Source organism: Apteryx rowi, unplaced genomic scaffold (assembly GCF_003343035.1).
Source record: "Apteryx rowi isolate R43461 unplaced genomic scaffold, aptRow1 scaffold_53, whole genome shotgun sequence".
NCBI classification, from domain to species: Eukaryota; Metazoa; Chordata; class Aves; order Apterygiformes; family Apterygidae; genus Apteryx; species Apteryx rowi.
This window is the reverse complement of record NW_020450794.1, coordinates 154,246-171,143: the sequence shown is the minus strand read 5'-3', so window position 1 is coordinate 171,143 and position 16,898 is coordinate 154,246. Positions and strand designations below refer to the sequence as shown.

At 37.1% G+C, this 16,898-nt stretch overlaps 2 protein-coding genes across 3 annotated transcripts in view; one reads left to right on the top strand and one right to left on the bottom strand.

Moving 5' to 3' along the window:
* The first annotated feature begins 113 nt into the window (after positions 1 to 113).
* On the top strand, positions 114 to 5,173 carry PNO1 (partner of NOB1 homolog). The gene is made up of 6 exons (XM_026080806.1): positions 114 to 309; positions 1,451 to 1,534; positions 2,213 to 2,273; positions 3,126 to 3,243; positions 3,771 to 3,841; positions 4,474 to 5,173. The coding sequence occupies exons 1-6, from the start codon at positions 229 to 231 to the stop codon at positions 4,539 to 4,541; spliced, it is 483 nt and encodes a 160-aa protein (XP_025936591.1). The 5' UTR covers positions 114 to 228; the 3' UTR covers positions 4,542 to 5,173.
* Positions 5,174 to 6,381: 1,208 nt separating this feature from the next.
* The window catches only part of PPP3R1 (protein phosphatase 3 regulatory subunit B, alpha), a 42,429-nt gene continuing 31,912 nt past the window's right edge, over positions 6,382 to 16,898 (bottom strand). For both annotated transcript variants that reach the window (XM_026080803.1, XM_026080805.1), the window contains 4 exons: positions 14,048 to 14,224; positions 11,904 to 11,963; positions 10,710 to 10,894; positions 6,382 to 8,528 (listed from right to left, as the gene is read on the bottom strand). In XM_026080803.1, the coding sequence (XP_025936588.1) occupies positions 8,481 to 8,528; positions 10,710 to 10,894; positions 11,904 to 11,963; positions 14,048 to 14,224 (470 nt within the window). In that variant the 3' untranslated portion in view covers positions 6,382 to 8,480. The remainder of the gene's footprint in view (positions 8,529 to 10,709; positions 10,895 to 11,903; positions 11,964 to 14,047; positions 14,225 to 16,898) is intronic.

Here is a 16,898-nt window from a genome sequence, read left to right as displayed (position 1 = left end):
GTCGCGCCCGTGCCCGCGCCTCGCTGTTGTGCGCGGGCTCCCGTTAGAGGGGAGAAGGCTGAGGGGATGAGGAATGCTTTTGCCGAGCTGCGTTTTAGCACCTCACGACGACTTCTGGCTTCTCTTCTTTTTTCTTCTTTGCTTCCTTTCTCTGGCTAGGTTGGAAATGAGGAAATCAGGAAGATTCCTGTGCCAGCTAACAGGTATACCCCCTTAAAGGAGAACTGGATGAAAATATTCACGCCTATCGTGGAGCACTTGCAACTGCAAATCAGGTTTAATTTAAAAACAAGAAACGTTGAAATCAAGGTAAAGAGAGTTCTTTCTCCAGCAGTTTTTCGGAATGTTTTACATCATTTCTGGTCAACTAACATTTAAAATACAGTGTCTCTCCTCATAAGTGTTCCTGTTTTGTTTATTAAAGACTTCTAGTGAAGCATTCTGAATGCCAGATAATACTTGGAAAATGGTAAATAAGTTGTTTCACCTAACAAAAAAAAACTTGGGATCAAAATAAAATCTGTCAGTTATTGCTTAGAAGCAAGCACTTGATGCAAGTAAAATTTAAAAGTCCGCCTCTTCTAGAGGTGGCCTGCATAACTGGTTTTACTGTTTTTATAGGAGAAAAATTATTTATTTGAGAATTAATAGAAGAATCGTGGTCTGCGTGTTAGATGTGACTTTAGAATGCAGTATTTTGTGGATATTTAAGACTATTAAATATTTAAGGGGCTGTTATGAGTTAATGGGTTTTTTTTAGGGGGGCACTAAAATGCCTGATGTCTTTTGTTCACAGTTGTAGATGAGGGAATGTGGTTTAACAGCTTGTAACTCTTCTTTAATTGATTGCCCTGAAATAGCTCAGGGAACAGATACTAATATATAATTATAAGTCTTGTAAACATTCTCATTTATTCTTCATTCTTATTAATTCTTACTCAGGCTAATTATTTTTAACTGTATATCTAAAGCTTGTGCTATGTTTCTGATATATGAGTAATTGTATTGGCAATAAGATTTTCAAATGTAATGGGAAAATATAGACACCAATGGTAATTTTGCTTCCTAACCTTTAAATCTTACTGCAAATGTGATGGTGGCTACAAGAGGGGAAGAAAATACCATTACTGACAACAGGTTGAGGCCAACTTGTTAGGAAAGGTGACATAACTATGCCTTATTTACACTTTCTAGAAATACCTGGGAGGAGAAGTTAGGGCAGAGCAGGAATGGTCCTGCAATTCTGCTGAATAACTTGTGTTTGAGGGTCAACCTTACAAGAAAGCACAAAGTATATTCAGGCCTTTCAGTGAAAGGCAATGTAGAAGCAGCATTGCCTGGATGCGGCTTTCTATGATTGGCCTTCATCTCTTAGATTTTTTTTTTTTTTTTCAAGTCATGATCCTACTGGAATGGTCTTAATTTGCAAACATAACTTCTTGTCCTGCAGACTTGTCAAGAGACAAAGGATATAAGTGCTCTAACGAAAGCAGCTGATTTCGTGAAAGCATTCATACTTGGGTTTCAAGTTGAGGTGAGTCTTCCAACAGCTAGTTTGAGAGTTGCTTGAATTTGCTTGCTTTAAATCTTTGGCCTTTCTGCAAATTACAGTAAGTAAGAAATAATAAAACAGTATTTAGATGGTTTTCTAAAAAATAAGCTTGTTTGAAATTGTGAATGAGTGAAAATCTAATTTCTTAAACTAGTTCAGGAAAAAAAGTAATCCTCAAACAGCACATATCTTATGGCCAGTGATATTGTTCTTTAAATTTATGAAATGGGGGAAATATCTTGTGATATATGAGAGGTAAACATGAAGTGTTAAACTGCCTTGGAGCTACTCTGCACACGCAGAGGTTGTTCATTTTGGTTTAGTCCAGGCCAATAGCCATTACTCTGTTCAAAACTCAAACTTTACTTGCCAAGAACAGAAACATTTTTTGCAGTGCACTTGCACTGACTTTACCAGTTTAAGTGGATTATGGGAGAATGGTGTTTGCAGTGTTCTCTACACAGCAATCTAAGTTTATATTGCTATTGAAAAAGTAGCTGGACTAGTTTTATTCAGCTATCATTTGACACGGGTTAAATGGGGAAATATTATTGATTTTTCTTTATATGTATAAAGAAAACACGTAATATATAGCCTTGCAACTCCATGTATTGTGGTACTGTAACAAACTTACTGATAACTGATCTGTTAATATTTTAGGATGCTCTTGCTCTCATCAGATTAGATGATCTTTTTCTAGAATCCTTTGAGGTTACAGATGGTAAGTATTTTCTGCTGTGGTATTCTAGCAGTTGCATATATCATATGCAAATATATATATATTTTTTTCTTCCCCTCTCTTCCCCCCAAAACAAAGTAGCTCCTTCATAGTCAGCAACACCACAAGGAAGCAGCTCACCCTGCTCATGTCACTTATCTGCAACACTGGATTATTGTCTAGGTGCGTGAGGATTCAAAGGTTAGGGCATCTTTGTAAGTTGTCCTAACAAACCCCCCAAACTGCTTTCTTAAAGGTATATCACCTTTGCCAAAATAATTGTCTGATTGAATTAATTTTTCTTATTATAGAAAATTGTTCTTTAAACTTAAAGGTGTTAAAGGTGTTGTGGTGTTTTGGGGAATAGATTTTTTTTTTTTTTTTCCTTTTCTGAAATGGTGTATTGGGCTCTGCTTCTCCCAATATCCTGGCAGAGAAGTAGATACTGCAAACACTGTTTAATATATTACTGGGACTCTTGGGACCATGCCACAGGACAGCAGTAGCTAAATCTAATTATTTCATTTCTATTTGTGTTAGTTCTGTGTACTCTTGCTTTGTTTCTTTCCTCAATCTTAACTGCCTGGTAATGAAGAGAACGTTTTCCATTACAGTTCTGTATGAGAATTTCTCTCTGGTATCAGAGACATTGTGGCCACATAATGTTAGATGTGTTTTTCACCTATATTGCTATAGGTGAATATAAATGGGTGTGTATATATATATACCTATATATTTCACCTATAGTAGTGTTGCTTTAGTACATATAACTTAACTCAGTGATTTCAGTAACTTGCACAAAGGAAGTGTTACAGAAATACATCTGATGTTTTACTGTGTTTATTCTCCTTTTAGTCAAACCTTTGAAAGGAGATCATCTGTCAAGAGCAATAGGGAGAATAGCAGGGAAAGGTGGAAAAACCAAATTCACTATAGAAAATGTAACAAGAACACGAATAGTTCTTGCTGACACGTAAGTATAGACTTCCCTCCTTCGAGACAGAGTGCAGTTCCTAAGCTAATCTATTTGATCTCTAGGAACCAAGAATAACCCAAATTGTTGGAAATTCTTGTAGAGAAGTAGTAAGACAAATGATTTAAGGGTTATATCTAATGAATGCTATTTGAACACTTATTTGACCTTTTGTTGTGAGACTGCTGACAACGTCACCAGTACATCTAGAACTGGATGATTCTATGCAGTGTAAGAATTTCTTTGTATGAATAATCAAAATTGGACCCCTGCCCCGTAACGATGTTTTTCTCCCAAAGCTGCTATACTGTTAAACTTGCAAATTCTAAAATCTAGTAAAGTATTTATAAAAAAATTTCTAACTCCTGAGGTTTTCTCTAATCACAACTGTAGAAGAATAATTTGTACGCTAATTTGAAGGTCCTTGTTTACCTCTAACCTCCAACTTAGATTCTCCATTAACTGTAATCATTGAGTCTTTTTTCCACTCTCCAGTAACTAATGCTACTTTGGCTGCATTTTTGCAGGAAAATTCATATTTTGGGATCTTTTCAGAACATAAAAATGGCACGAACAGCAATTTGCAATCTAATTTTAGGTAAGTTCTAACTTTCTGTTTATTACATGAAAAATAATTTTTGCAGTTTGAGAGGTTGCTTCCTATGGGTCTTAACTTTTGCCCCAGTTTACCTACATATGCTTTTGGAGCAGGTGGATTGCTGGGAGATGGCTGTTGCCCTTGGAGGAGGGTGTGGGAAAGAGGGAGGGAGTGCTGTGCTGCTCCTCCTGCTTTGTTCCCCTCCTCCCCCTGGGGCTTGTTTTCTGGCTCCAGCACCTCCCTCATGCTGGAAAAGAGTTTCAGCTTCATGTGCTTGCTGCAGTGTTCCCTGGGGATCCGATCCCTCAGTGTCACAGAGGAACCCCCCTGAGCTCCTTCCCTACTGGAAGGCCTGGGCTCTCTTGCAGTGCAGTTGCCAGGTCAGCTCTGCATGAGGAGGTCTTCAGTGCATCACAGCCCTGCATGCTGCAGGTCAGAACAAGTGTCTGTAGCCCCCATTCACAGCAGCAGTCTGAGTCACTGCGTGCAGGAACAGACAAGGTGGCTAAGCCTGAGCATCCTTCTCGCCTGTTCTCCATTCTGATGAAGACATAAGCAGGAGAGCAAAGCTTTTGTTTCTGCAACGCACAGTGTCTTGTTTGCTGAATGTTTTTCTACTTTTTCTTCTGCAGGGAGTCCTCCATCCAAAGTTTATGGCAATATTAGGGCTGTGGCCAGCAGAGCAGCTGAAAGATTCTGAGATGCAGAAGTGCTGTGGGTCCAAGGACTGTAGCTGGGAATCTTGAGTTCTGTATACATGAGATATGTATTAATGGAGGCCTGGAGTTACACAAGTACCTGCTTCATCTTCTACTTGATTTGGAAGCCCAAAAGAAACCAGGACTACTTATGCAGTCTAATTCCCTTCAGGCATACTGACTCAAGTATTTTAAGTCATTCTTCCTTGTGTATATGTATTAAAATATTCTAAATTGGCTGTGTCCATATCAGAAGCAGTGTTGACTGATTCTGCTTAAACTTAGCATCAAAACAATACTTCAGCTGATTTTCTGAGCCTTAAAGCATTAAGGCACTGCTATCAGGACTTTGGAAAGCCTTTGAGAAGGCTTTGAAGAGCCTGAAGAAATTAGCATAGTTAAGTGCTCATAACCATACAGCCATGGATCAATACCTTTCTAGAAAAGTGTAATTCCAAGTGTTTACTGGCAGGCTGCCCAAAAACTCTGGGACAAGACCATCTTGGCAGTAGCTATTACTATTCTGAGCAAGTATATGAGGAACTGGACTCAATCTGCTGCTGGTGCAATGGGATGTATTATAAAAAAAAGAAGAAATGGAGATTAAAGGGGTAGACAGTATACTCAAACTTAATCCTGGAAGATGCTCCTCAATCAAGTTTTATTTTGATCTCACCACCTTCCTTTCCCCTAGGAAAGCTCAGAACCTACAGGACAAGTACTTGTTAGGGCTGGGCATCATCTGAGGCTGCCTACCAGTGCACAAACACCTGCTTCCATCTCTGCCCTCAGAGCACTGCATGCAAAAGAGGGGGGAAACTATGGAACCTGCAGTAGTAGTTGCAATTTGACTTAAACATGGGCCCTTTTCCTCCCCCCTCCAAACTTGTCACTAAGCCTCTTCCAAAACAGTGGAACAAAACAGAGAAACTGAAACAAGATTATGAAAAACACTAGCAAAGTGAGTGAGCACTATCAGCCTTTCTTTAATGTTTGATTCAGTAGTGCACTTTATCGCTTAGAGCATTTTTATAGCCAAATTCATTCAAGTCTTAAATCTCTTAGTGGTTGAAGACTGGTGCTTAGTTATCTAAATATACAGATCTCAAAAGCCCAAGCTATGTAGACAAGAAAACTTCCACATTAAGCAGCACAAGTTAAAGCAGTGCACCTAATACATTAAACAACCAAAAAACAAATCTGTTACATCATTATCTCCATTAGCTTGAAAGATCGTAAAGGGGGAAACTAAGGCAAGGGTGTATGAAAGTGAGCTAATCTTGCTGAAAGTAGATGTATACAGACCAAAGACTGCTGTAGAAGAGGAGAGAGCAGCACTCAGAAGGCCAAAACAACTAAGTGCTGCTTTTTAGGACCCATGAAACAACTGAGGCAATACAGAGAGAACAGCAAATAGCTCCCAGGCTGCAGTTGTAGAAGGAAATATTTCTACCACAAGGATTGTTTTCACCTGCAGAGAAAAAAAGCTGCCTTTCATTCTCCACCCAGGTTGCAGTTTGCTGGGTGTTTTTCTTTTTTAAACACTTTCCAAGTACCACAATCTTTCTGAATTTAGGGGGATTTTAAGAAGGTTTTGTCCAAATTGGAAATTTAACAAATAGAGAATCAGATGTGCCTTTAAAAAAAAATAAAGATGGGGTCTTGAAACACTATAATGAAGCCTAGAAGTGTTCAGCAGACAGTCTACACCTTGTATAGCTTTCAGTAAGTCTAGAATTAAATAAGATGGGATAAAAACTAGGAACAGCAAACTTTTTTTAAACTGGGGTATAGAGCTACCTTAAGTTTAAGAAGAAATGTCGAGGTAAACAGACCTCCAGCCAAGGTTCAAATATTTTATTTTGTATTCATATAGTATGAAGGTTCTTATAGTTCCCACAACATATAATGTAGCATGCAGAGGAAAAACTAAACATTCAACATAAATCATTTTTTCCCCACACAAATTAAAAAAAAAAAACTCATCCCTCCCCTTCCAACCCCCTTAAGGAAATAACATTAGCACTATTTTCTATAACGCCAGCCAAGATATGCACAAGCAAGTAAGAGAAATTGAAAGCATTTGCTAAAATGTTTGTAACAAATACTTATGTACAAAAAATTCACAAAAGACTAGTTCTCCCTTGAAGCAGAGCACATGGCAGTTGACACTGGAACAGATACAACCACTGGCTGGGATAAGCCACGTACTGATCCAGAGGAAGAAAGTTACATGTAGTGGAGATTTTTGTTTTGAACATTAACATTTACCAAAGTTTGGCAACATTATCTTTTTAAATTATGCAAATTATGTAAACAAGAGGAACATTTCAAATCGATCTACATGCAAAACTTCATGTCATGCAAGGACACCAAGCACCTGGATTTCTCTCTCACAGACAGAGCCCATGATGTGCAGCACTCAGTTGAAGGAACAGCTATGGCAGACAGGTGCTCGATTGAAGTAGGTTCAGAAAACCTGCACTTTCCACTGCTGATTATAAAACAATTATTTTTAATAGAAAAACTACTATACAGGAAAGATGTACTGTCCTAAAAAAATCTAGCAAATGTTTTTCTTCCAGCCAATAGTACCATTGCAGAAAAGGGAAGGGATGATATAAAGTCATAAAACATGGCTCGCTACTTTTATATCACACAAATATATCAAGTTACCATCCATTACAAATTATGATATGGACAAATCTAGAAAAGAAAAATTCTCCAGGCAAAGGACTGGAGAACTGCAAGAGGTATAAATTTAGATAGCGTGAAGTTTTCCTCCTCTATGGCATAGGTTAACAAGATTTTCCCCCTGTATGAATCCTATATACATATATATAAAATATTACCTGTAGTATTCTTTAAATGTAGAGGGGAACTATCATAGTTGAAACAATAGAATTTAGTGGCAAGAGCATTTTATAATCTCACTAAGTACTATATAAAATAAGTAGATGGGAATCCTGCAGTTAATGTCAATCCTAATTTCATTAAACTAAGTACAAGAGAAAATCATGAATGCATCTAATATTGTGAGCAGCAGCTGTATCTAAAATTAATCCAGAATAGCAGGTTTACATTTACTTAGGGATAGCTGTAACTGCTCCTAGTTACTAGGTGACAAAATCTAGTGGCCATAGAAGCATTCTGCAGTTACTATATGCACACAAGGGCTAGTTCTTGGCAGTAGCATTAAACTATATTCTCATATTAAGTAGAACTGTACTAAGTTATTTAGCAAAGAGACACAGTCCCTGGTAATATATTAACAGGTATAAATAAACTTAGTCTCCTGTGTTACAAAAAAATGTAATTAAGGTAAATTAATAAGAAGCAATGCTTTGTCAGCCAGTCAATATATAGAAACATCTGAACAGTCACAGGAAAAGGAAAAGAGTTTACCTAACACCCAGTTAAAATTTTACATTCTTCTACTATATATATAAAACTGTGTGAAATAAAAGTAAGGATGTATATCCATATATTGAACTGTTAATATTCTGCTTGGCACTTTGTACTCTAGTTCTGTTTCTGAATCAAGTATATTAAATTAAAGCCCATCTAGCTACTACATATAGAAAGCTACATATATATCTATATATAAATACACACACACATATATATATATAGATAGATATTTCCTTGTTATAAAAGATGAAGAAAAATAAATTAAAAAGCCAACCCCTTCCCTTTCTCCACCACACTGATATGCTCTTTCCATCTTTGCTGTCCTTCAGACTTTAAAGTGCTACACTGAGTTATTGAGAGAATAAAAGTTCAATAACACTTAGTTGGCTTCATGAGGCTCATGTTGGAAAAATGTGGCTTCACAGAGAAAAATACTTCCATTTAAATACACAGAGAGCATTGCTGGACGTCTTGAGCAGATCTTCAGAGATGGAGAAGAAAGCAAAAGTGTTGGGTGGTGCCCTACAGAGTCACACATCTACCACCATCTTTTTGTGGATATCTAGGCCTCCTACAACCTAGGAGAAAAACACATGATAACAAATAGATGAGAATCAAAAGGTAACAAAGAGTACACTTTATTCAGAAGAAGCATTTAGGTCAATCATAATTAAATTTTCTCTCTGGCCTAACCTAAACTAATTTAGATATTGCAAGTACTGTCTGATGTGAATTAAGTATTGCCCAAGGTAACTATATTAGTACAATTTACATACTGAGAACCTGGAAAGACCAGTGTAAATTCCACCATTTTAACCCCCTTCCCCCCCCTCCAACCATGGATTGTTTCCACCTGTTAATCAAAATATATATATATATTTTTTAAACATCCTATGAAAGTGTGCATCTTTACAAGAGAAGCAAGGAGTTGTGGGAAAAGCAGCAGCATTTCTGACAAGTATATGCACCCAACAAAAGAATTACCAGTGTTCAAAAGTATGATTCATGTGTACAGTAAGGAAAAAGAAAGGTGCAAAGTTAGAGGAGCTTTTTGCAACCTGGGAAGAATATTCAACAGCCAACTGGGGCAGCCAAATGCAGTGAAAGAAAAAATATTTTTGTAGAGACTGCACAAAATCCAAAGGGAGGTAAAATGCACTAAGGGAAGAAGAGAAAGCAGAAGTGGAAGGTGTTTTGCCACAAGAGAAATTAGAACTAAAAAGAAGTCCAAAGAACCCCCCCTTCTAAGTGCGAAAATGGAAGGCAGGGGGAAATACTACTACAAGACAGGAAGTCTGGGCAGAAGTCCAAAGACAGAAGAAAAGAGAAAGGGCAAAATTATATTCAATGGATGGCTAAAAGTAGAGATCCCAGCACAGAAATAAAAAGAATAAATATCTCATTCATCTAGGTGTGTTTGCAGGCCACTATGGTTAAGGAGAAACTTCAGTTCTTTACAGACACCCATTTTCACATGATGCCACAAAAATAAATATGCAGATAATGAAGCTACTTGCTTGAATTGAAGTTGCAAATTTCAAACGGTAGGAAACAAATGCAGTACTTGAGTGCATATATTGTCTCAGACGGTTCTATTCAGCTATATGTAAAATCAATACACTATTCATTTAAAACTGATGTGTAAATGTATATTGCAATTTTCAAATATAAGTTTCAATGTGTTGTTCATATTTTTAAAAGACAAGGGATTTAAAGCTTGCTGTCAACTCTGATTATACCAACATGACATGGATCAAAATCAACCACTCTGAGTCTTAAGTGCTGCAGTCAACCCTATTCAAGGAGTTGAGAATGTGTCTTTAAACTGTTTGTCCTTTTCCAATATCAGCCCTTGAGGGGTTCCTATCCATGGAACTGACAAGCCTCACTACCCCAGCCCTTGTAAAATCCAGTGGTCGGCAGAGGCTGATAATCTCCCTGGGCTCTCTCCATGCAGTGGAAAGAAACCTTTCCAAAGAGCGATTTGGAGCAGACACCTAGTTTAGAGGTTGGGAGATTAACCTAGCTAGGCTAAAGTTAACCTTTGCGGAATACACCTCTCCCCTCCAGCGACCGCTTCCGATGGGAACTTAAAAAGATTTGTTGCAAAGTACTGTTTTCACAGCTTTCAGATGGTTTAAAGCTTTTTTTCTACTTCAGACCGTGCCTGCCCAGCATTCTTTGCTTTTTTTCCCTACTCAGTATATTCAATTAAGCATCTAAAGACACAAAAAAAAACACAACTGAAAAGTACTTCCAAAAAAAAAAAAAAAAAAAAAACTGTTGAAAACAAGGAAAACCAGCCTCATACAACAAACCAGTCACTCAAAAATTATGTTTAAACCTAGTATTCTCTATCAGCATTAAGACTGAAATCCAACATATGTCTTCATGTCAACCTAGCATTTTTGGTTATGAACTAAATACAAGACCAGTTCTACTTATTTTTACATGTCAAAATGCTACACAAATTCTTCTGAAAGAGTGCTCTGGAAAAAACACTCTTCAGGCATACTGCAGCCAATGAAAAAATCTCCATCCTGAACGAACCAACTCAAGACTTGCTCCAACCTCGTAAGCTCTGTTGCCATACTTGTAAGCCAGGAGACAATGATGCCATCTATAAAAAAACTGCGTCAGAGACACCTTGTCACCATACCAGAAAAATACTCTGCTTTTATAAGCTCATTCTTTAAAATGTTTACCTGTTTCTTCATTTACATTTCAAATTATCAAAGATTTCTTCAGTGATTACTTACAGCACAGAATTCTTCGAAAGATATTCTTCCATCACCATCCTTATCTGCATTAATTATGGTTTTATCTACAATTTGCTGTAACTGAGTGTCTTTGAGATTGTTCCCAACCATCATCTTCAGCACCTGGAAGAGCTCTCCATTTGAGATATAACCATCTTTGTCCATATCATAAATGCGAAAAGCAACTACAGAAGTAAAATACATAAAAAACCCCTCTCAGTAACAAATGTGGCCAGAACAGAGTAATGCACAGTAATTACGTTACTGCAAGCACGTTAATTACATCAGTCTGCACAACTGAGAAAAGTACAGTATTTAACAGTGAAGTTTGTTTTTAACATGTTAAAAACATGGTTATATTTTTAGTTTCATTCTGAAAAACAAGAAAAAACAGAAATACAATGAATAATGCTACTATAGGATATAGAAGGGAAAAAAACTTTAAAAAACATCAGCTGAGATTATGGCTTTAGCACCAGCTATAAAATAGTTCTATGAGCACTGAACTGAAAAATCTTCACCGCCAAAAATAAAGCACCTAGGTAGCAGTTCATTTGCAAGCAGAAGAAAACCACAACCTTCCACAGAGCAAATAAATCAAAATCCCAACTAGTTACTTCACTGCAAGCAAAGTGATATTAAGGCTGGATTTTTTTTTTAATTTTTTAAACATTCAGTATAGCAAATTTCTTTTCTAACCTATGTGTCATTGCTATTACAAGCTACATCTGTGGCTGACTATTCCTTCCCCAGCCCAAAAGCTTGGGTTATGCTGTATTCTTGAGATACAGTTCTCCAGCAAGAATTCAGTGAGATTCTACTCTATTAGCAAAAAAGCCCCAAAACACCCCCCCCAACCACACACTAATCTTCTATGCTCCCATAAAGCAAAGCACATTGCTAACAGTCCTGTGAATCAAGTCTCCTTAAAGTGAGTATTATTCACTTTTTTCAGTGGGAAAGCAGCTGAAGATACTGAAAAGGCAACATCCTCAAACCCTCCCTGCAGGAGGGAGCGCTGGCAAATTCTTCACACAAATGAGAACCTTTTCAAGAGCTTCCAGTCTACCTTTGTGATTTCCCCCTTTCTGAGAAATAAGTAAATCCATATTCTTTAACATTAATTAACAAAAAAAATTTTTGAAGAGTCAAAAAAGTTTTTTTTTTTTAAAAGGAAAAAATCAAAATACTTACACCTCAACTTCTGTTCCTTATCTCCTTTGACACTGAACTGGGAGACCCCTTCTATAAATTCTAAAGAATACAGAACAGAAAAACATTAAAAAAGCAATAGTGTGTTTCTTAATAAACAAGAAAACAATGCTCAGAAGTCTTTTAGGAATTGTAGAAGAATCTGAATTACCACGCAACCTTCAAAACGTGGCTTACCTTGTGACACCTAAGTATCCACGTACTTGGTTTTTTAGTGGGGAAGTACTCCAAACCCAATACTATGCTCACTGAACAGACTTGTACACATCAGTATTTAAGTAATTCAAAACTAGATTTTCATCAGCTTCTTTATATGAAACTGCATCTAGACCTCTCCTAAAGCTACTCCCGTGGGAATTCTAATTCTAGAGCTCATCTCAACATTAATTTCTCAACCTACGGCAAGAATTATATCAAGCTGAAGACTGTTCTACTGAAACAAATGCCTAAAAAGATCTCTTCCTATAAAAGGCAGGGTAAAAAGAAAGTTTGTCGTTTAACAACAAAGTCATTATCCAAGGAACCAACCCTACAGCAGACTTGCCAAAAGGTAAGACACGCAGATGTAATGCGTGTGGATGAGATGCCATAACAAGACTTCCTAGAGCTTTCAATAACGAAAACGACAGCAGTGCAAAACTGCAAGCTGAACTATGGTATGGAAAATAAACACAGATACAACAATATAGCACTACACAGAAACAGCCACTACATTTTCAGCAAGCTTTGTGAAATTAAGTCAGCAATTCCTATGTGATTTATCAACAAAATGCCTGCCTATAATTTGATTTTTTTTCCCCACAATTATGTTTGAGATATTAATCTCAAAGATTTAGGTCTTTGTCAAAATGATGCAAGTTGTCTCACACTAGTAATTTTTCTTTTTCTCTAAGCTTCCCTCTGAGGTAGAGATCAAAAATTTAAGTGAACCAGACTTGGCAAGATGACACATTAAAACTCATTGCCACTCATTGCAGCAGCATCACTATGACACAAAACTAATTCTGACAGCTTCCTGTTCCTGCCCAAGAGGAACAGCTCTTTCTAATTACGTTAATTATAGCTCAACATCATACATGATGTAGCATCTTCCCTCATTGCATCGTTTCTGCAAGTGGATTGTGAACAGCTATACACATTTACAGAACTTCAGAAACCGATACCAAGAAAAAGTCTTGAAAGTGTTCTAATTGCACTATATTTTTCCCCTATTCACAGGTTTACAAGGAGCTTTGTAAAAATACTAAAAAACCAAGAACTTTGGCATCAGCAGCTCTTGTATGTTTATTAGCATTTTATTTAAAAAGTCAACCTATCAACATAAGTTAACTTTAAAAATTTTCTATAAAAAAAACAAAAAACTGGAATCACCTTTTCTAGTTGTGACCAATAAGAGATATCTACATTAGCTTGAACAGAAGTTACAGAAACTGTCACTTTTAAGGGTCAGAAACTGTTTTAATAGACTAATAAAGATATTTGACCTCATGGTCCTTTTAATAATAAGAAATATTTGAAATACATTCCTCCAAAACTTTAGACTCAAGTCAAAATTTTCATTTTTAGCCTGAAGTGTCTACCTAAAACCATTTAAAAACAAAACAAAGAAGGCCACGACCAAACATGGACTCCTGTAAAGGAGGTGGCAACACAAAATCTGCATCGCCTTCACAATTTAGAAAACAATTTTCAAAACACTTCAGAAGACAGGTATCTCATAAGTTGTACTTGTCCAAATATTACTAAAGACAACTTACAATTTACCCCACTTTTTCATAGTCTTCTTAGTCCAAGAGTATACTCCAGAGAGCACCACAATTAAAAATCTGCATTTGGATACTTTAAGAGATACTTAATGGATGGTCACAAATCAATACGACCTGGAAAGCATACTACCAAAGGCTTTGGTCTTTTAAGCATTTCATGCAAGAGCGTGTTGCCCTAACGCGTGAGAGAAACTTGCCGAAAGGAATAATTTTACTGGTACTCAGTTTTACTTGGAATTGATACCTTATTTTTATTAACAAGTTTTCTTCCCAGTTCCTTTCTCAATCACAGCAAGACTTAAGTTTCAAGGCACTAGGAATTCTGATAAAATGACACTATCAGAAAGCACAGCATCTTACCTTTGAAGTCCACTTCTCCATTTCCATCGGTGTCAAATATATCTATTACTCGCTGTACTAATGGGTTCTGTTGCAGCTCAGGTAAAGACATGAACTCTTCCACACTCAAAGAACCAGAGTTGTCCAAATCGAGCTTTTTAAATCTCTTTCCTAGCCGTTTAATCTCATCAGCATCAACTGAAAAGGGTTAAAAAAAAAATCTCAGAAAGACAAAACATTTCCCCATTGCTTTCATACTATTTCTCCTAAATTATCATAGCTAGTATACTTTTTCAGGAAAGGGTTATAAATGACAAAAGACTCTGAACACATACACAAGCCTTTTCATTTTTTTAATTAAAACTTACCCTTTTTCCTCCCTGCACCAGCCATAATACAGTTAAGCCTTGTGACTCACGAAAGCTGTCTGCTGACACAACATGTTAAAGGATTGACGATGCTTAGCTAGTTCTTAGTCACACAGCTCTTACAAATACCAGGTATAAACAAAAAAAGAGACAGAGTTTCTCTTGCAAGGAAATAGTATTAAGTTTATAGTAAAATAACATAACATGTCAGAAAGAATTCTATTAAATGATTACACAAAAGTAGTGCTGCTTCACCATACCAAATACCAAAGCAAGCAGTGGGACTGTGTCAGTATGCTAACAAGTTACCACTCACCTACTCAAAAACATCACCCAGACAGATCCGAGGCAAAATTTTTCTCCATCTCAAACAGAAAATCCAGACAAACACGTAGCCATAACCTCTGTCCACCTGTTTTTTTGTCCCAGAAATTAAAACGGGTTCAGGTTCTTTCTGCAGCAATATCACTTCACCTGTTCTCTTCAAATTTAAACCAAGTCTCAGTTCTAACATAGAACTAACACCTTACTTTACATCTCTGGTTTTGCTAGGAACAGACTCTCAAACCCTGTCCATGCTGAAGAGCCTCCGTAACAACCTGGAAAATTCCCATCTGCAGTTTCATTTAAAAGACCAAAGTTAGTTTACAAGTTACCTACCACATTTGGGTACGAAAGAGGAACTGATGTTCCTCAAAAGTACTACAAAGGGTCCAGTACATAGCAAGTCCCAGCAAATAGCTTACAGAACACAAAGCCTTCAATCTTTCCATGCAAGTTTACTTCCTAGCCTAACATGAGCATTTTCTGCAGAATTTCACAGCTCCAGTCAGTCTGCTTGCCCCAATTGTAAAAGAAATTGCTTTACTTCTACAGTGCACGTGTATATATGAACCACTTGATCCATTTTTGCACACATCTTACAAAAGCTTAGGAAGATAAAGTGCAGCACAAAAACAAGTAGCACTTAGTCTTTCCAATATGTAAGATCAGCCAACATGCAGAGCTTTATGCTTGGAGATTGTAGCAGATTCAGACACCTGATCCTCTACCAAAACAAGAACAAACTTCCACTTAAATTTCCTGATATCAGTGTCTACAAATCGACCAGTCACAAATCCAGAGAGCTGCACAACTGCAGTACTTCAGAACTAAAGGGAGAGAGTGAAGTCCAGAAACACAGTAGTTGCTTTTGAGGTCTGACAGTGCAAAACGCTTCCTCTCATCAGTATGTCAAAGGTATTCACCCACTCTTGCCTCAGACAAACTCCTTGGTTTTCATTTTTCCTCCAAATCCTAACACTAAACAGCCATTCTTTGAACTGCTAGGTACTATCTACCCTCACCCCCTGCCCCACCACTAGAAAGCTATAGGAGCCAGGACAGTTTAATACAAAGCCAGCAGCTTGGCAACCTGTTAATGCAGGAATCTCATTTTTACTGCTAGGCTCTACTCCAGACTTCAAACTGACAAAGAAAATCCAGAGTTATTATTATTTATTTTTTCTTAAAAGGTGCTGCAAGTGCTGATCCACAATGAACATCAGTGACAAGATTAATCCTCAAACTATGCAATCCTCACAGCATAAGTATTTGAAAAAGCACAAAAGTGTTCTTATCTTAAGCATGGCTTATCACACTACACATATAAACATATTTTAAATGTGAAATGAGTGTATATATATAAATAGATAAAACATACATTATTATTGTAATGTATAGAAGGGCTTGTCCAGTTTTCTTTAGAAGTCTGATATTGTAAGTCTTAGAACATCTAAATGGCAAATTCAAAGTATTATCTATAGTATATAAAGCACTGTGCTTCTGTTGCCAGGTCACTGTGGTATCTAAATTTGATATCAAGATTAGGAGTACAGAAATATGCAGACTGTCCTGCAAGATAGGCAAAAGTTTTCATTACTTATGGTCTCTCACTTCAAAAAGCAAGAGTAGCACTGGCTAGAACTGAAAGACAAAAGCCTAAGAAACATGAAAAACTTTGTAGTTCTGTAACTTCAGAGGAGAAAAATGAAATATGCATTAACATACTTGGATCTCACCTCCAATGCAACACAAATTAGAGCTATGAATTGCAAGTTTCCAAACATTCCCAAGTTGCACTTGGAAAAACAAGTATCAGAACACAACAAAGCAGATGCTACGAAATCGGGGTGCAAAACCAGATGTCTGAGTCGGGAGCGAGGACCAGCAATCACTACAGTGGCCTAATTTTCTCAGAACCGCAAGTAGCATTAAACAGTGTTATTGCATAACTTCAGCCAATTTGCTGCTTTGGAGGCTAAGTCCAGATGATGTTTTTCCTCACAAGCACAAAAGCAAAAACTGAAAGTGAGACCCAGAAGTCTGTCAATGGCCTGCTCTGAAGTTGAGTTAATTACCACATACGCCAGTAAGTCAAACACTGTTACAGAGCTTTAAACTCAGTTACTAAAGCAGCCCAAGAAAGAGACAGGACTGACTGACACTACTCTGGCCTGCTCCAG